The sequence below is a fragment of the Thalassophryne amazonica genome, chromosome 13, assembly GCF_902500255.1.
Source record: "Thalassophryne amazonica chromosome 13, fThaAma1.1, whole genome shotgun sequence".
In the NCBI taxonomy this organism is placed as follows: domain Eukaryota; kingdom Metazoa; phylum Chordata; class Actinopteri; order Batrachoidiformes; family Batrachoididae; genus Thalassophryne; species Thalassophryne amazonica.
The window spans coordinates 13,677,880-13,697,849 of record NC_047115.1 but is presented as its reverse complement, the minus strand read 5'-3'; the positions used below and the strand labels follow the sequence as shown (position 1 = coordinate 13,697,849).

Genomic DNA, 19,970 nt, shown 5'->3' with positions numbered 1-19,970 from the left:
AGATTTGATCGTAGCTTAGCGCAATTTATAATAAAGATTAGGACCAAGGTCCTCACCAACATGTGGAGACAAACAAGGCTGTGCGCCTCTAAAAGAGATTTTAGTTGAATACTAATTCAGTAACTGAACTGTGCGTACTCCTCTCATGCAAACATACAATCATATATTATTATGAGTGTGGTATTTTACACGCACCGCTAACAGGCTGACGATGAGCAGCAAACTGAGCAGCACGTGTCTGACTGTCTGTTTCTCGTCGGGGATTTGAAGCCCAGGTGGAGGAAGATTCAGCGGCTGCTCCGAGGAGGCGGAACGCTCCTGCTGCCCATCACACAGCACCCAACTGTGGCCTAGACAAGAACACAAGCATAACTGTCAAAGGACACTTTCAGTGAGCTTGAGTTCTTTTTTATATTCCCAATAAGGTTTGTGTGTTCAGTTAGTTTTCACTGTGCTTTGAGACAATACTTTTTCTTCCTACTACTGTGAATTTGTAAAATAAATCTTGTTATTGTGACATCCAGTTGGTCTCCTTCTGGTTTGATTGCAGTACTCAAAAATGTGACCAATTTAGAATTATCCACAATAATTGACAAAATTTATTTTGCGTGGAAATCTAGTTACCCCAACTACACATATATAGCATCTAATAAAGCTATAATACAAATATTAAGTCTCCCTGCTGACTCATTCGCGCAAAACAAGTAAAAACACAAGTGTAATAACACACACAGCAAAACCTTCACGTGAAATTTGTACAGATTTTATCCCAAGTTTTCAATTCTTTCAATTTATTTTCATTTATATAGCGCCAAATCACAACAAAGTTGCCTCAAGGCTCTTCACACAAGTAAGGTCTAACCTTACCAACTGACAGTTTGCTGTTCAAGAGTCTGAAAAGCAATCAATGTCATCTACTGTATGTTACCATAGAAAGTGTGTGACAGTGTCTTGTTACTGTATTTTAACCCAAATGGGCCAGATTCATAAACTGTTTCCAAACAAGGTGTTCATTTTGGTGACACAAGAATGAGGATTATTTATTTGACATTCAAAAGGGATTACACCTTTAAATTAAATATGAAAACTAAAATTTAATAAGGCAGTATGACAATTTTTCGTACATTAACGTCAGAGTCTTTATTAAACTGAATGAGCCAAAATGACATTCAAGACTTAAATCTAATTTAATCATTACAACTCCCACTGGGTAACCACACTTAAAAGGGTAAAGAGGTAAGTTTACCTGCGTCATTTGTGTGCGCCACCTGTGTGCTCGCCGTCACATCAGGTACGGTCTGAGGTGGAGAACAAATATGTCCATCTGGCAACATAAACAATGCAAATATTTACCTTTTATCGTATGATGATTTTTTTGAAGATTTATTTCTAGTATATATTGCTTTTTTTTTACACAAATGTTTGTGAGATATCTTGATTTGCTACAGTTTCTTTTGATATACGTAATACAGCTTACAAACTTTTAGAACCCAGATAATAATTTTAAAACCAAGCATATAAAGGTTTTGGCCAAAAATATGACATCTCATGTTTTGTCTCAGCAACATATAAAAGACAACTGACCCCAATTTGTAATTACCACCTAACCGCTCTGAATCCAACTCAAACCAAATGCAGACACACAAGCACACAGCTACGTACCTGAGTTTAGGCTGCAGTCAGATGAAGTTCCATTCTGTGGATTCTGTGGATCCTCCCTGTCAGCAGGTGTCCTCAGCTCATCACTGAAGCCCATTGCAGTGGTTCTGTTCAGGACCTGGTAGCCTCTCTGGTCCCTGTCTCCCTGGCTGAGACCCATCAGACAAACGGCGCCGAGCAGCAAGCTGACTGCCAGCACCACCGCTGTGCTGATAATCTACAACGGGAGAGAATTATTTCCTCAATACAGAATTTAGAAAAAGAAATTCTGAGGAAACTTGTATCATATTTTAACATTCCAGTACTTGCATATAAAAATTCCATTTGCATTTGTGTGGTGAATTTCTTCTCATCTATTTTTTTTTTATTTTGATCTGTGAGAGTTTATTAAATGACACTGTCTGTCATACTGTAATACTACATGGTTGTGACTCATCAACACTGAGCGCTTTAGTCACCTTTAGTGAACACTGTGCACCGTCTGCCGCACTGAGCCAAGAAGTGGAAGTGGTTCTGCCACTACTTGGGCTGAGCCTATACCTCCACAAATATATGTTCCATCTTCTCACAATAGATGATAAAAGGGTTGAAATTATTGGTATAGGGTGTTAACGTACTTGTGACCTGACTGAAAACGGTCTACCACTTCCTGTTACTCAGCGGGGCCTCATGGCAGACGGCAACACCAAGAACATACTTTGTGAAACTGTCAGAACATTAGTATTAGAAAATGTTTGAAGAAAAACAACCAGCACAATATTCGGTCAGTGTGTTTATAGTGGCTGCAGTGCACCTCAAGTAGCCACTGTTGTAACATAATTATATTGCCAGAAACATATGCTGTAAGTAATCAATAATTTGCAAGAATTAATCAATAACTGCAGTAACCTATTTTAAAGTTGGTAAAAAATATTAATAATACAAACCCAAATACATATTAATAACTTTTATTTTAATAATAATAAAAACATTTTATATCATATATTTATACCAGCAGGGGTGGTGGCCAAGTGGTTAATGTGCCTGGTTTCAGTGCAGAAGGTTCTGGGTTCAAATCCCACCCCTGCCACATTTCTCCATGTAATGTGGAGTTGCATCAGGAAGGGCATCCGGCATAAAACCTGTGCCAATTCAACATGCAGATCCACCTTGGATTTGCTGTGGCGACCCCGAGTGCAAACAAGGGAGCAGCTGAAGAGTCTTACTTTATCATATATTTATACCAATGAATTTTCTTTAATTCCTTTTTTTTTTTTTTTAAGTGGGATTTGTTAAAAGGAGAATCAAGCACTCAGAGGCTTGAATGAGCTCATCCCACTTCCAAGAGTTGGGCTGAGCTCAGTCTGGCTTGCTCGGGCATCATGACGTCAGTCTTCCTCAATACGTCCACGTGCCCAGAGCGTCCTCTCCAGTGTAGTGGCATTCAGTGTGGCTGCTATGGTGAGGATAGCAAACCTTAATCTCTGTGGCGCCTTCTTGCCAAGAGAATCCGCTTTCAGTTTGAGCTGGATCAAGTTTAGAAGAGTGTGTAGGATGAGCCGGATTTGAAAGCAATTCGGACTGAATCCAGCTCAAGCCTGATTACCAACCTGTCTGAATGGGGCCTCGGACACTCATGGATCAAACTCACCGATAACACGCTCTACATAACACAAACACAACAATACAGTAAATGTAAAGATGAGTTTCTGCAGGGTTTATTTCCCAACCTGAGTTCTGCCATAGAAGAAGGCAGAGTCGATGGTATCGGTCCGCTCTCCAGCTATCAGAAGACCTCCTACCATCAGGAATGGCACACTACACACACACACACACACACACACACACACACACACACACACACACACACACACACACACACACACACACACACACACACACACACACACACACACACACACACACACACACACACAGAGTTCTGGAACCATTTTAATTCATACCTCTAAAGTCCCAAACACAAACGACTGTCTGTCAGGGCTTAATTTAATTTATATGTGGTATAAAAGTCATCTCTGTGCTCTATGATCATAAATAAAACACTTTTATATGTTTATTGTTTAACATGTTGCCAACTTCTCATCCATTTATTGCCAAAAACATGCAAGGACACTGACAACCACTTCATCACACAGCATTTCCTGAACTAAAACAAATACCAGGCAACCTGCCCTCCAATAAAAGAGTTTATAATAAATCAAACCGGTGGGTTTTCATACGAGGAGCGATTCAGAAGTTTGGAGCCTGACCAAGAAAAAACAGTGTGTGGTTCTCCCATCTTTGTATTCTGAGAAACCAACATTTTTCAACGTTGCACCCAATAAGTCAAAACTTCTCACAGTCTATAGAAAGATGGAGAACCACGCCCTACTTTTTCTCAGTCGCCTTTCGTATGTGCCTGAGGTGAAATGGGGTTAGAATTTTCAGGGGGGGGGAGGGTGTATACTTGAGAGTACTAACTTACCCCCATCCCAAAACCATGAACAGCCCTGGTCGGAGTCTCAGCAGATCATCTCTGTTAGTCAGAGCCAGACAAAGAGGGATTAAACCTGAAAAATACAAAGTACAACTTCCAACACCTCGATGTACCAATCCACAGAAGGACGGCTGATTGGTGTTTTTATTATTGATTAATCTGTCAATTATGGGCAGCACGGTGGCTTCGTGGTTACCACTGTTGGCTCACAGCAAGAAGATGGTGTGATCACTTCCCACCTGATCCTTTCTGTGTGGAGTTTGCACACAGACATGCAGGTTCGGTGAACTGTGACTGTGAGAATGTGTGTTTGTCTATATGTGACCCTGCGACAGGCTGGCATCCTGCCCCAGGTGTACCCCACCTCATGCCCTATGACAGCTGATAGACTCCAGCGTCACTGTGATCCTTGACTGGCATAAGAAAATGAATGTCAGTTAGTTTAAAACGTCCGTGGTGTGGTAAATACGATGGCACATACACCCAGGTTTGGCTGGACACTAATGAAATACAAAAACTGCTGAAAACATGGGTTTGGATGCACACAACTCCTGCTACAGGTCTGGATTCTGTAGAAATTTTATTTGTACCTATGAAAAACTCAAAATATGAGAAAATTGGTGAATGTGTGAAGCTCTATTTAAAACATTCATTCATAAATTAGTCTTAGTTCAAATGGTTCTTGTGTGAGGCCCAGTGTGAGAAATGGAGCCTATGCGTGATCTACTCAATGTTTGACAATTACCCCATAAGACATCAATCCCATTTTCCTCAAACTGCTGAACAAGAAATACATGGGTATCAATGGCGCACCAGTAGTACAGCTCTAAATTAACTCAAAAGTTTTGCCAAATCTTAAAATTGCTTAAGACCCTTTCACACCAGGCCTGCGTAGAGTTGCACTGTGCTGCATATCTATTACACAGGAATGGCTGTGGGGAAGCTTTGGCCTGCCTCTTCTCCTTCTGTGATTTATGGCCCGTCTCTTCTTCTGTGGTTTTGAAGCTTCACTGCCAGCAAAGTTCAGCAGAGTCCAGCGGGATGAATAAAATCTAGCAATGCAAGTATGTACTGATAAAAAACCTAAAAGGATTTTTCACCGGACTGGCGTAGAGCAGCATACAATTGCAGAGGCATGGTGCACAGTAGCAAAGTATTGCTTAAACTTAGAGGCGGTGATGGTCTAGTGGTTAAGGTGTTGGGCTTGAGTCCAGAAGATCATGGGTTCAAATCCCCGCCTGACTGGAAAATTACTAAGGGCCCTTGGGCAAGGCCTTTAATCCCCTATTGCTCCCGGTGTGTAGTGAGCGCCTTGTATGGCAGCACCCTGACATCGGGGTGAATGTGAGGCATAATTGTAAAGCGCTTTGAGCGTCTGAAGCAGATGGAAAAGCGCTATATAAATGCAGTCCATTTACTTGCGTAGAGCCGAATGTCCGCAAACAAAAATTAAACATTTAATTTTTTTGTGTCCATTTTGAGGCGCCTTTGCATCCCTCAGTGTATTGCCATGCAGGGCTACATAAACTCGGCATAGTCGGTACGCCGCATTATGCAATACTACGTTGGCTTGGTGTAAAAGGGGATTTAGTGTAAATTTCTAACATTTCTAACAAACAGAGCTTATATTGGATTTTTATAACTCCCATGATGAATGGCCCTTCCACTTCAATTCATTCCCTTCTATACAAATTTTCTTCCTATACAAAATTTTTTTACAAGGCTTTTTCACAAATGATACACGTCTTCAAGCATGCAGAGACCTGATTGGTAATGATATTTTAGTATACAATAATAACAGTTGAACTTTTAAATTTTAGTATAAACAGTGAGCTTCCTGTTTAAATCTAAGGTTTTTGTTTTTTTACCTGCCGATGAATTAAAAACTGTTACCTGTCCAAATGTAGGTGCTGTAGAGGGATCCATAGAGCACAGTGAAGGTGAGGATTTTACCCACCAGATTGTCCTCCTGTCTCACTAAAAAGTTCCACAGGATCATACTGATACACACCAAGAACTGGAGAGACACAAAATAAATGTAAGCACTTAAAATGATCTGAAATCAAACATGAATTACAAAGAGATGTTTGCATTTTATTGGAGATGATATGAATTTTGCACTAAAACAAAGGAAATCTAAGAATTACAACATTCTACTTTTTCCAGGAGATGAAAAATAAATATTTTTATTTAATTTTTTAAAAAACAGATGTTTTTTATTTCACAGCTCATGTTGTACAGATGGTGACATCGTAATAATCACTGTTGCTGTAGTCAAGATTGAAATCACATCAGCTGACTGGGGACAAACCTGAGCCAGAAAAAGATTTAAGGCAAAGAGGTGAGGGAGTCTGTTAAATTTCCTGCTGAGCAACATCACTGCTATGGTCCACACCTGGGGGAATAATACAAATATTACTACATCACATATAATACTGCAATCGATCTTCTGTCTTTGATGTGTTTTTTTCTACAAGGACTGATTGGAGATCAGCTTTAAGAGACTCAAGAGTGTTATTTAAATGGTTGGTATTTACCTGAAGACACACACTATCCCACGATATTAAAGCACTTACCAGTGCAACAAGGCTCAAAATGCTAATATTGAAGCTAATGTTTTCAAGCTCTGCCACCAGTGGAGCGGGATCCATCAGAGGGATGGTCAGTAACCATGCTGACACGTACATGATTGGAGCAGACAGAAATGTACTGATGACCATCCCTGACGTTACCTACAGAGAAAACACAAAACACACACTCGTCAATATTGTGACCCTGTACTCAGGATGTTTTTAGGGTATTTAAATTAATGCACATCAAAGGAACACAGATATAAAACTTCAGGTTTTGATTTGCACATCAGACTTTCTGCTGGAAATTTGTGCAACCATTGTGTATTTTTATCTCCCACTGGCGGACAGACCTGTGAAAATATAGACCTGTGGAAACTCGGGCCATTTCTATTCTATTCAGTAATTTATGTTCCATGTTTATTGGAGACTGTCCTGTCATTCGTTTTACACCAAGTTCCATGTGTACACCTTCAGGAATCTGGCGCCACCAGTGGGTCAGACTGGAATTTTGAACCATATACCTGATTTTCAAATATTCAGTGGAGATGGATTCATTGAACCAAGTAAAGTTTAGTGTATCCTATGATGTCAATTTCCACCATTGGGACTTTTTTTTTTCAAGTCTAAAAAAATTTCACAGGCCAAGATGTTTGTACAATTATGAAAAAAGAGGAAAAATATTGCCACACAATCTTGATCACATTTGATCCTTACAACTGTATCGATATGGCTCTTTGATTTTTCAAAGCATCCACTGATCACCCAGGTGAATTTTGTGGTGAAGCCACAAAATAGGAAGTGACATCATATATTAGCGACACTTTAATGCAGTGGTCTCCAAACTATTCCAGAAAGGGCTGAGAGGGTGCAGGTTTTCTTTGCAGCCACTGACTCCAGCAGGTGATTTCACTGATGAACTCATCCCACCTGCTCCAATTGATGTTAATCAGTGAAATCACCTGCTGAAGTCAGTGGCTGCAAAGAAAACCTGCACCCTCTCGGCCCTTTCTGGAATAGTTTGGAGACCACTGCTTTAATGCATCAAAGTCAATCTTGGTGCTTGACCCCAGGTCCCCATTGTGAGGAAACACAAACAAAAAGGACCAAATACTACTTTTGAATCTGCAGTAATTAACAGCAAGTTATTAAATTGCAGAAAGCATGTCAATTACATGGTAGGCCTTAACAAAAGGAGAGTGGGCCAAGTATGGCCCACGGGGCCCAAACTGGGCACCCCTGGTTTCTACATTAATAATAGCTGCATACCTATATTCCAAGATCAACATACAGTAACACCCTACATGCATTCCGAAAAATACTTTGTGGAATCATGTTTTATTTGAAAACTATTTTAATATTTAACTCCTGGATAAAAATTTGTTTTCCCTACTACCCACTCACAGTCACTCATCTTCAATCGCTTATTTCAATTTGTTATTAAATGAGCAGGACTTACCACCTCAAGCTCCATGTTATAGTGTCCGGCATAGATGGCCACACTAGGTGCGGTTGGAAAGACTCCATACAGGAAGGCAAAGTTAGACAAACTGGTGTGGTTAGCACTCGTGCTGTTCACGCCCACATCTATAATGTTCACTAGGTCCTTACATACCAACGGCATCACCAGGCTGAAGACACAGAGGACCAAAAAAAACAAAAAAAAACAACAACAAAAAAAATCACAGAAGGTTTATGACTGCACAGCATGATCGTAGAGAATCAGACTTATGGACCTCCAACAACCATAGTGACAAGATAAATCTAGGAAAGAATTGACAAAAGTCCCTTTTACGAGGGGTGACTGAAAAGTTTTGAGGCCGAAGAAGAAACCACAACTGAATTAATGTAATGCTTTATTTTTCAACATAATCCCCATGTAAGTCCACACAGTTTTTACAGTGTCGCTCCAGTGCCTTAAGACCTAATCTAATAGAAGGTCTTATCCTGGAGAGCCATGCCCTACTTTTTCCTGGGTCAGGCTCAGAACTTTTCAATCACCCCTTATACTATAAGTGGCGATTGTAAAATCCAGCAGCTCTGAGCAGAACCTTCTGTATATCTCAGTGAGTCTGATACACAGAAAAGATCTGGGTCATAAGCACAGATGTTGTAAATCAGCGTTCAGTGCAGTGGTTCCTGGGCCCCTTTCTGTGGGGATCAGAGACACTGCGAGGGGCCGCAGCTGACTGGAGAAAAAAAAAAAAAAAAAAAAAGTAAAGTTTCATTTATATCAGATTAAGTGGACTCATGGGCACAAGAAGAAAGTGCCTTCTGAATCTACAAGTTTTGGAATAAAGTTAGCAAAATGTACTCGGACAACAAGATTACTAATGTGGAAAAAGTTGCTTTAGCACAGAAAAAATAAAAATAAAATAAAATATAATAAAAAATAATTAATTTAATGAATTTTCCTTAATGTTTCAAAAAAAAAAAAAATCAGATTCATTGCTTTTCATTTGAAAAAAAAATTGGTAAATGTGAAAAATGTAATTTTGAGAAGGAATGAGTGAATGGGAAAGAAAACCTTTTGAGTAGCTCGCCCAAGCTTTCACGCACATTATTAAATTAATGTTTGCAGATAATGCCAAGACTGAAGGTTCCATCTGCAGATAGATCCATCTGCAGCATGCATGTGCATCTTCTGCCTTGTATACATGCTAATGCATGCATGCATATATACAGTGGTGAGCACAGATAACCAAAACATTAACTTCGATAACAGATAGATAACTGAAAAGTTATCTTTGATAAAGCTAAAACGATAAACCACCCAATAATGTATCGGAAGTTACAGATAACCGATAAATTCCAGTATTATCTCCGGTACACTTGCAACTACTAAACAAGCTGATTTGAGTTTTAACACAATTGCTTTTGGAAGCATCAAAAGCAACAGCAGACCCAAACAATGAGCCAGCACTTCTGTCTTTGACCGTCCTGCCCCCTGCTGGAAGCTTCAGTTTACTACATGACTTCCAGCACAGAAGCAACTAAGAGGAGCCGCAAAGCTCAACTCTCTACCCAATCACAGTGCTGCCGTCAGGCCGAGGTCTTGGAAAATAAAGCAATGCTGAGTTATGGTTTGGTGTATAAATAAAATGAATACTGATAGAATAACTCCATTAATGTCAATTCTGTCATTTGTGCAAAGTTAAGATATAACATATATCTTTTAATGTTGAATAATGCACTAATTATGAAGTTTTGTAACAAACACAGACAGATGGTATTCTGGGTAAAATGTGCCTCTGCTCACACTGACTGTTAATGTGAGGTGTATCGTGTGCTGGTGTTTACAGATAAATGTGCTTTTGTAAAATATGCCATTTTTTTTATTTGTAAAAAAAGGCATTTTCAAAAAAACAAAAAACAAAAGCCAAGTTGTAATTAGATAACCGTCTGATATAACCGGTGTCAAAATAAATAGAACACTGCCATGATCTACTGATGTCAGTGCAAGTTTTGGCCCTTTTTCAGCTGATTTTTCATTCATGCGAGAATTTTTTGGATCGCACCGAGTTTCAGGTTAATTGCGCGTCCTGCATCGTTTAGTATACATGGAGTAACAAGCTGCGTTTAACACCTCACGACCACCTCTCGCACTGTGCCTGTGCAAACACCGCAGACCTGTCTTGTAATGTTTTTTTTTTTTTTGTTTGTTTTTAAACTTTGATATCTCCCATCGAGAGTTTTTGTAAATTAAGTTTGAAAAAAAAAGCATCTGTTTACGTTTTGCTTCTGGAAACACAAGTCCGACGTGTCATTTTTGACCGTACAATGTGTGTGAAAACATAAATCGGCGCTCTGAACTTTTACACTGTGCGGTTCTCTGGTACAGTGTCTGCCCAGCTTCAGTCTGAATACTGCCATGAACACTACTGGCCAGTAGATGGCAGTAGAGACCTTGAAAACTTGCAAACACAAAATTCCAGATAATCTGTGTTGCTACTTGCTACGTTTAAGATGCGATCTATAAACACAGAGAATATATTCACAAGAGTTTTAGGCACTAGATTTTAATGCTGTTGTCCTGATCAGAGTGTCTCAAATGCATTCTCCTGTTGTGAACGTACTGAGATTACCCTATCATCTAATGCACCTGGACACATTATGCCCACACTAAAACCTTAAAAATTAGTATATTACTTTAAAACTAAAACATATATCTGATATTTTCACTTTATAAAACTTCATAAGTGACGTTAATTTAAATAACTTGTCCAAAATAAGTTTGGTTAAAATTTGAACCATAAGTTAAAAATGTATGCCTGTGGATGACTTGGGTGATTTTGGCCGCGTATCAGTATGGGGTTAAAAGAAATGTTTGTTTTTTTTGTTGTTTTTGTGGCTAGTTCTCCTTTGCCTGCAGAGGATAGAGCGGTTTCTTCTAGAAGCAGCTATCCTCTGCAGAGGGTAGAACTACACATTTGTTCACCTTTGTTTACCACGTTAACGGTCTAACAATTATTGGACAAAAATTTATCGGAAGATAATTAGTCCGATAATGCTTTTCAAAGTCATCTGAAAAGATATTCCGATAATGAAAACTTTATCTTTGATAATTATCTGTTATTGGATTATCAGAACTGTGCCCACCACTGCATGCATATATATATATATATATATATATATATATATATATATATATATATATATGCGCGCGAGTTAGGGTGGACTAGGTGTTAGGTGTTTCTAAGATTCTCACCGCTCAGCAAAATCATTAAATACATGTATGAATACAAAGCGGTCCAAAACAACACGGCTAGCCTTCCGTCACAAACGTCATTCCAGAGCCACTTACAGTTTGGCTGTGATGAGGAGTATTAAGGCCACTCCAGTGTCTTTGGTTAGTTTTCTAAGCTGACCAACCTGAAACAGAAAGGTGCACAGCACATTTATCTCCAGAATACAAAATGGAGTCTAACTGAATTACACTGCGATGAATATAAATTCAAATTTGGACTTTACAGGAGTAACCCAAACTCACCATAGTGAGGCCGAGGTAAAACAAGGCCGCTCCCCCAAACGAATTTGCCAGGCTGTCGATGAACTCTGACAGTACAGCGGGGATCTGCTGGCCCAGTGCAAAGTGGGATATGAGGCCTATAATCACCATGAACACTATTGGGTTCTTCAAAACCTGGACATGGAACAGCAGATGTTTTTACACAGCAACTGTGACAGAAGAATTTGAAATGTGATGGATGGCAGATGAATGGTTGAAACTAATGACAAATTATTAATTACTGTTGCAATTAATCAGGAAATACTGTGAGCCTAGGTAACATCTTGAAATTATAAAAAAATACAGCACAACAGTAAAATAAGATATTCATTCTAGTGTAATAATAAACGCAAAAACAAATCCTCGCAATATATGAACAAGAGTGCTCTGAGTGCACAACATCCTCACTGGCAAATGAAGCTTTGGTACAAGTGTTTGCTACAGGCTGATAACATTTCAAGGAGCTCTACAAAGTTTCCCAAAATTCCTCCTAAAAATGTGAGAAGTTGACTCTAGAATGCAGGCACCAACTCCTGAAACTGGTAGTGTCTAGATCTGTTAATCAAAGGCCATAACTTTGCCAAAATGTATCAATCTTGTACAATATTATAATATGCATATTATCAACCTATAACAAGGATTTCTACCAAGTTACATGAAATTCCTACTAAAAATGTGAGAGGAGTTGATTTCAGAATGCAGGCACCCAAGCATGAAACTGACAGTCTAGCTTTGTTAATCAAGGGCCATAACTCTGGTACAATGAGCCCAACTAGAACATTATGAAGATATGCGTATCACCAACCCATAACAAGGACTTGTACCAAGTTTCACAAAATTCCTCCTAAAAGTGTAACGGGAGTTGATATCAGAACGCTGTATCCTTTTTGGGATGGACGGACATAAAGACAGATGGAAATCCCCATAACATTATCCCCCATCGGGCCTTCAGCGAGTGGGGGATAAGAACTGGACTACATAAAGGTGTGCCATTTTCCCCTTTTGTACACAATTTAATGAATTATCATCATTAAATCTGATCTGTTAATCAAGTAACTGATTAATCATTTCAACTCTTAAAAAAATCCCACACTGTCTGTGATTTGGATGGATTAAATGCACTGAATTTTCCTAAATGACTAAATAAAAGTGTGAATTGGTCTTGTTTTATCACCACAATATATACAATACCTGAAGTACTACAACTCCCAGGATGCCTAGCGTGCTGCGATGTGGATGGCCTGTCAGCCTCCACCTCTGCACCTCACAAAGAGCAAAGCCAATGGGATTAAGGAGCATGAGGGAGACTGGGGCAACCAGGTAGATGTACTGGAGGTACTCTGGATACGTACTCCGGTACAAAGCGTCAACTAGAAAAACAACAACATCAACACTCATGATGTGTACAAGGACGCCAGCTGCAGGCTTTAAGCGTGTCTCTTACCAATAGGATATCCCAAGGCAAAGTCATTGCTCTGCGTAGCAAAGATAGAGTACAGACCAGCCTTACTGTATCTGCTGTGTGGACTGGCCACCATCAGTGTCAGCACACATACCAGACCAAACACCGTCACCTAAACACAGACCGGACCACAGCAAGTTAGTCCATCATAGTGCAGTGTGACAGGGCAAACATCCAGAAAGAGGAAGAATAAAAACAAACCCCCCAAAAAGGAAGGCAAATCTTATATTCCAGGAAAAAAAATTATTAAAATCTCTGCAATTACAACTCCTTATCAGAAAATGTTGGGTTGTTTTGGAAGTGGGGATGCTAAAGCATTTACCACTTTGTAATGTTTTCATTCCTTTGCACAACACTTAAAAAGATATTTTGCCATTAAGGATACAAGTAATGAAGCATTTTGGGTGTTAGTTTGTCCCATTCTTTCTCCACACATTCTTTACTGGGGACACGTCAGGACAGTAGGCAGGTCAGTGCAATACCCATATCCTCCTCTTCTGCAGCAATAATGCAATTGCTGCAGAATTGCTGTTATATGTGCAGAATGTGGTTTTGCATCATGTCATCTTTGTCATCTTGAAGGCAGCACATGTTGCTCCAAAATCTCAATCTATGCACTTTTTTGTATTAATGCTGCATCACATATGTGCAAATTACAGACAGCCAGTAAACCAAAAACTGTATCAAATGGTTGCTGATGCAAAGCAAATTTGACACCAGTGCATGCAACTCTATTGGTTCAAAATAATCTGTGTAAATTCACATGTAATCAGTCCATAAAAACAAAAATTCCAATTTCACAGTCAAATAAGGGCCACGCAACGTCAGATTGTGGTGCAGTTGACATTGATGATCCCTGCTATACAGTAATCTGTTCATAAAAATTTGAATATTACTGTGGAAATGACTTCAGGCTGATTTGCAAAGTCACTGTCAAACATATTACCAATGTGTAGCTGACGCACACACACACAAACACAAACCTACCTTTGCAATGAGGACGCTCCAGAAAAATGCCCAGATAACATCTCCAAAGTCCAGCAGCACCATGTTTTTAAAAAGCAGAGCAGGAAGTGCAAACTTGGAAACAAAGTTCCCCAAACCCTTCGCCTGGCTCTCAGTGATGACATCGGCCCTGGAGGTTGGAATGAACACAGATCCTCTGTTTGTGGTTGTACAGAGGGTGTGACCGCACAGAGGATCTTGCATGCCACCTACCTGCCAGCGATGTAGCCACACAATATGATGCCAAAGCACTCGAGGAGAGCCGGAAACAGTTTGTCGATGGACATGTGGGGCACGACTCCAGAGCCTGACAGCGTATTATGCGATATGTTCTTCCCATGGATGAGCACATACTTGTTGATGGTCTCCATTGTGATGCTCAAATGCTCAGAAGACGGCTGGCAATGTGAATGTCAGCACTCTATAGGACAGGGGTGGGCAACGAGGGCCGAGACACTGCAGGTTTTCCTTGCAACCAATCACCTCACCAGGTCGGTTGCTGATGAGCTTCTCCCCTGCACATAAACACCTGGTCATCAATGAAATCACCTGCTGAGACACCTGAACATTAATGAAATCACCTGTGAAGGTGACTGGTAGCAAGGAAAACCTGCAATGTCTCTGCCCTTTATGGCACATGATTGCCCACCCCTGCTATAGGATGACACGGAGGGAGGAAGATATGGCCAACAAGTCAACTCGAGAACGTCATTTACAAACTGCTATAAAGTACTTTTTGGTATTTGTTTTTTTTTTTTTTTTTTAGGTTCCCAAAAGTATTCAATAGATTAATAAAATTATTTTAATAATTATTTAATTCAAAAAGTTAAAAGAACAATCAATTACAAAAAAAAAATGATAGTCAATAGCTGTGCTTGAATTACCATTTATCAATATGAGCAACAGGCAATCAAGAAGTCTGTGCCATTTTGCAGGTACAATTACCATAAAAAGGTAAATATTGTAGGCTACCAATCTTAAAAATGTTTGTTTTCAACAATAACTATGTTTGCTGACTTTGCTGGGCTGTGATGAACATTAAAGCAAATGTTGGAAACATGGGCGCAATTTGGTGGGGGATAGGGGGGACAGAATATGGAATCCCCCCCCCCACCTTCTGACATATGTGTGTACTTGAAACATGCTATGTCAGTCTTATGTGCAAAACCATGTCAGAATAGTATCTTTGTTTCTGCAATTTTGTATTTTTAGCAGCATTGACTTGTTTACAACACCTGTTTCTTGTTTGTCACATTCAGAATTTTCTGGGACTTCATTTGCCCAGATTTGAAACCAAAAATAGTTGCCTCTAGGGACTAGTGTCTACACATAAGTATCAATGGTCCATATGCTAATTTACTAAATTCTGAAAATTAGAAAAGGAAATCAGAAAAGCTATCTGGGACCTCAGAAAGCCCATCTGCAATTATTGCTTGATCTCCAAAATCAGTCTATGCAGGCGAAATTATGTTCAGTATGAGTGTTGTCATTGTGCCACTTCGAAAATTAAATTCATGATAAGTAATTTATCCTAAACTTATGATCTGTTGTTTTTCAAACTTATGCAACAACTAATCTTAAGAAAATAAAAATACAGTATGTGATAGTTAATAATTATTAAGAGCCTGTTCTTTCATATTTATGAATACATTTTACCACATTGCAGTTGTGTTTTTTAATGAAAACTCAACCTATCATTCTTTTTGAGTTCTACATATGTGGTGATACCTTATTTACACCAGGATGTTAATAAAATCAATGCTGGCTATTCTCAGAATAAAGTACCACAGCATCCACAGTTTCAAATTGCATAAGTCAAATGGTGTCCACTTTACGGTCTTCTCAAAACATTAAAATTACTGTTTGGATGCTCAGAATGCATCTGAGCTTATCTAGAAACCGTTGGCTTCTGGGGGCCTAAAGTAGCCCCCAGACCCCCGGCCTATGGGCTTCGGCCCTGCGGGCCTCGCACTTTGTCCCCCCAATTTCTAGTTCTAAATTGCGCCCTTGGTTGGAAACAGCTCGCATTAACATTCAGCGCTTTCCTTAAGCAGTGGCAGAACGGTGCTGTCATCATGAGTATTTTCAAATTTAGGGTGTTCCCTCTGTTTTCCCAAGTAATTATTTTTTTCACATCATTGAGTTTTTGAGCTTTCCTCGACTGTGAGCACAGCCTGTGAAAAACTGGTTCTGAAGTGCAGCTTTCCCACAAAACCTGCATTGATAAATCCGCTGTGCATTCTTTCGATGAAAACTTGGACATAAATGAAATAAAGGCATTTTTTGAATAGTTAAATTTTATTCACTGAAAGTGCCTGTCCTTTTGCTTCATCTGCAAGGCATAGCGCAACACAGTGCCGTGTTTCTTTTTTTTTAACGCACGAAAGACACTGCTTTTCTTTAAATACACAATAAGTCTATTTCAGAGGACCAGCATGGACCAGCTTTCCCTTAAAAGACTTTATTTTACTCAGTGTGCCGTTTTGAAAAGTTGTTGCTCCTGTTGCTACAATTATTAGCTCCTTATGCACATGCTCTATTGTCCTCTGTTTCTTGTGGGAGCACTACAACGCCACATACAGGCCTGGTGTATACAGCATTTTCAGTGTCCCACAGCTGACATGGAACATTATTAACCGGTTCGTGAATTCTATATTTTTTTGTTCTAACCAGTTTGGGAATGCTAATTTTGGGGTGGAACACAAACCAAAAATGTTAAAATACTGTTTGTTTGGAAAAAAAAACAGCTGGGAAAAAATTCTGGTTCAAAGCCCTGACCCAAATCTTCCACAGATACATGATCCGAAAGAATAACTTAAACAAAAAATGTTGGTTGATATAAAGGTAGCGAAAAAAAAAAAAAAAAAAAAAAAAAAGGTTTATTCTCCATGTTGGAGAATCGAATACCAGTCTCTCATGACAGGCGGGGATACTTACCACTATCCTAATGAGGAGTTAGCAACAAGCACAGAGTCACAGACCATCAATTACGGCGGCTGCCATAGGCGCAAGCCCAGCTTTATTTTCAGTTTTCTACTTCGAATTGCGCAATTTTGAAGGTAATGTTAACCTGCCTATGGGTGAGGGAGGGTATACGTCACTCCTGGTGAAGTGGCGAATCTGAAGGCGAGAATTCGTACCGCTCGATGTAAGCACACTCGGGCTGTATGCTGTTCGCTATGTTAAAAAAGTCACGGATGTAGTCAAGTTCCCGTATGTCCACCCTCCGCCTATTACTGTCATGTAGTATTTCAGCTTCCAGACCACAGCTTTACGCATTTGCTGAAAATATCTTGTGCAGCAGCAGAAATCCAACATAGTTCAGGTCTAATTCCAGAAATTAGATATCTTTCTCATTTAAATCAGAATAATAAATCTTTTTTGGGGGGGGGGGGGGGGGGGAGCCGCAGGTGGCCCAAACTTTCTGCATCTGCTTACGCCCGTGTACGTGAACGCACCGTTAGCTAATTTAGCGGCTAAATCACTCCGCTTCATTCAAAGTCAGGAATGGTTTATGTAAAAAAATAAAACCACATTTTATTTCACAAAGTAAGACAGCTGTCACTGACAGGTGTGCGGTAACACGAACATCAATGCTACACATTGTGCTTTTTTTGCGTTAGTGGGCGCGTTTCCACATCTCGTACGAAGATATGAATTTAAAATGTCTTTTTCAGAAACGCCATCACTCACTTGTGCAGGCTAGAATCCCATCTCTTTTTTAGATATTTACGACGTTCTCCCGTCTTTGGTGTTTACGGAATCGATATTTTTGTTGTTGAGACCAGAATCTGACAGCTGCGGAGTTTGGTAACGCCTTGAAATTTGACTGACAGGGTAATGAGCCAATTGTGTGGAAGGTCCGCCTCGGACTCAAATTGTGATTGGAAGAGAAAACTGCAGCGTCTGACAGTGTGCTGCATTCACGTGACAGGTGAAAGTTTAAATCTTCTGGAGTCCGAGATTTTTATTATTATTATTATTGTATTTACAGCAGAATTACAGCTTTGCGACGAGAAGGAGAAGAGGATCATATTTAACGTGGGTAGGAAAGTGCGAAGCTTGCCTCCAGAAGGGCCCACGGTACGTGTCTCTCACTCCTCCCCAGCAGTGCTGTTGAAGGTACGGAACGTGGCTGCAATCGGGAAGCGAACCCGAATTGCTGGCGTTCAGTAGAGGTGGCGATACCGGGAATTTTGGTATTGATCCGATACCAAGTAAATACAGGCCCAGTATCGCCGATATCGATACTGATACCTATACTTTTTCATATTTAAGCTTCATAGAGCCAAAGGATCCAAAAGACCTAGGATAGAATTTTGCCAAACATTGTACATGACAACAAAATACTTTATCATCACAATCAAGATTGTTGTTTAAAAAAAAAAATCACTCAACACAACTTAAAACAAAATCTGAGGTAGAGGGCTAACAAACCACAATACAAGGGTGCGCCGCTCTGTGTTGTGTGACAGTGCAACGCTGCTCTTACGGAGTAGACTTTGATGAATCTGTGTGCGCAGCAGTCAGTGCATGCGGGAGAGAAAAAAAGCTTGAGTATCGATCTTTTTACACGAGGATCGTTCAATATCAATACCAACGTTGGTATCGATATTAGGATCGATCTGCCCACCTCTAGCGTTCAGTCCAACGTGCAAACCACTATTCCACCACCTCCCTAAACGGTCGCGAAAGTACGTACATCCCAATCAACGTGGAATTGAGCACACGTGCACCAAGCTCCCCCTTTCCACACCCCTATTTAAATATGCAAATGTATGTAAATAGGCCCTGGGAGCTGGAATTCCCCTCAGTCTGATCATTCTACATGAAGACAGAAAAGAATTTATGGAGTGCGAGCTCAGATGACTAGACATGATGTGGAGACATGAAGGGATAGTTTGTTTGATACTGTTGCAAATGCAATAAACATAAACCGGGAAAAATGATCGTGGGAGCATGTGTATGTGAGGCTGCTGTGAGCTCAGTGTAGTGCACACACACATATTAATGGACAGTAAAAGAAATGAGGTGCGCTGGCTGACTGACTGACTGTGTGACATTCACAACTTTACACACATTTATTGAGAAATACTGTACACAGGGAGACAATCGGGGGGCTTGTTAAGAATCTGCAGCTCTAGTTTCACCATCAAGAAAAAGAAAATGCATAAAAAAATAACAAAAACATATTTAAACGCTCACATACCCAAACGTGCCCGTGCTGGATTTAATTCGGAACAATTATATGAATAATCTATTTACCCATGCAGCCATCCAGCCATCGTGCACTGTGCCAGCCTCTAGCCTGATCCCACCCAACCCCAATGCATTTGCACATCATATATGATTTGACCACTGATGGAATGAAATTATTGCCCATTAACAATAACAACTTGATCATGCGATGGCACCTTCAATCAATACCGTTGATTACATTAGGGAAACCAGCTCTCCCTGCAATTTGCGCCTTAATGCCAGAATGTGATGTACCTGGATGACATTCAGATGACTGCGTTCCACACAGCTGGCATGGCTCATGCAAGGTTGAGTGACATCCTCCTGACGAATGTTTTTGTGCTTACGCACACTTTGTACATGAGGCCCTTGGAAATTTTAAATTGACCGTAGGTGTCAGTAAGGGTATGGTCGCGTTTGTTTGTCTATATGTGGCCCTGCGACAGACTGGCTTCCTATCCGGGGTGTACCCTGCTTCTTGCCCTATGGCTGCTGGGATAGGTTCCAGTCCCCCGCCCCCGCCCTGACTTTTAGTTGGAGTCATAGACTGTA

The 19,970-nt window shown here is 40.1% G+C and overlaps 1 protein-coding gene across 1 annotated transcript in view; it reads right to left on the bottom strand.

The window, feature by feature from the left end:
• gpr155b (G protein-coupled receptor 155b) overlaps nucleotides 1-17,999 on the bottom strand; it is a 29,731-nt gene extending 11,732 nt beyond the window's left edge. The window contains exons 1-16 of the mRNA XM_034184810.1: nucleotides 17,874-17,999; nucleotides 14,394-14,601; nucleotides 14,163-14,310; nucleotides 13,158-13,287; nucleotides 12,905-13,083; nucleotides 11,696-11,848; nucleotides 11,510-11,577; nucleotides 8,165-8,336; nucleotides 6,712-6,867; nucleotides 6,447-6,530; nucleotides 6,029-6,152; nucleotides 4,124-4,208; nucleotides 3,369-3,456; nucleotides 1,663-1,876; nucleotides 1,247-1,324; nucleotides 196-350 (exon numbers count right to left, since the gene is read on the bottom strand). Of these exons, the coding sequence (XP_034040701.1) occupies nucleotides 196-350; nucleotides 1,247-1,324; nucleotides 1,663-1,876; nucleotides 3,369-3,456; nucleotides 4,124-4,208; nucleotides 6,029-6,152; nucleotides 6,447-6,530; nucleotides 6,712-6,867; nucleotides 8,165-8,336; nucleotides 11,510-11,577; nucleotides 11,696-11,848; nucleotides 12,905-13,083; nucleotides 13,158-13,287; nucleotides 14,163-14,310; nucleotides 14,394-14,551 (1,992 nt within the window). The 5' untranslated portion in view covers nucleotides 14,552-14,601; nucleotides 17,874-17,999. The remainder of the gene's footprint in view (nucleotides 1-195; nucleotides 351-1,246; nucleotides 1,325-1,662; nucleotides 1,877-3,368; nucleotides 3,457-4,123; nucleotides 4,209-6,028; nucleotides 6,153-6,446; nucleotides 6,531-6,711; nucleotides 6,868-8,164; nucleotides 8,337-11,509; nucleotides 11,578-11,695; nucleotides 11,849-12,904; nucleotides 13,084-13,157; nucleotides 13,288-14,162; nucleotides 14,311-14,393; nucleotides 14,602-17,873) is intronic.
• Nucleotides 18,000-19,970: the final 1,971 nt, after the last annotated feature.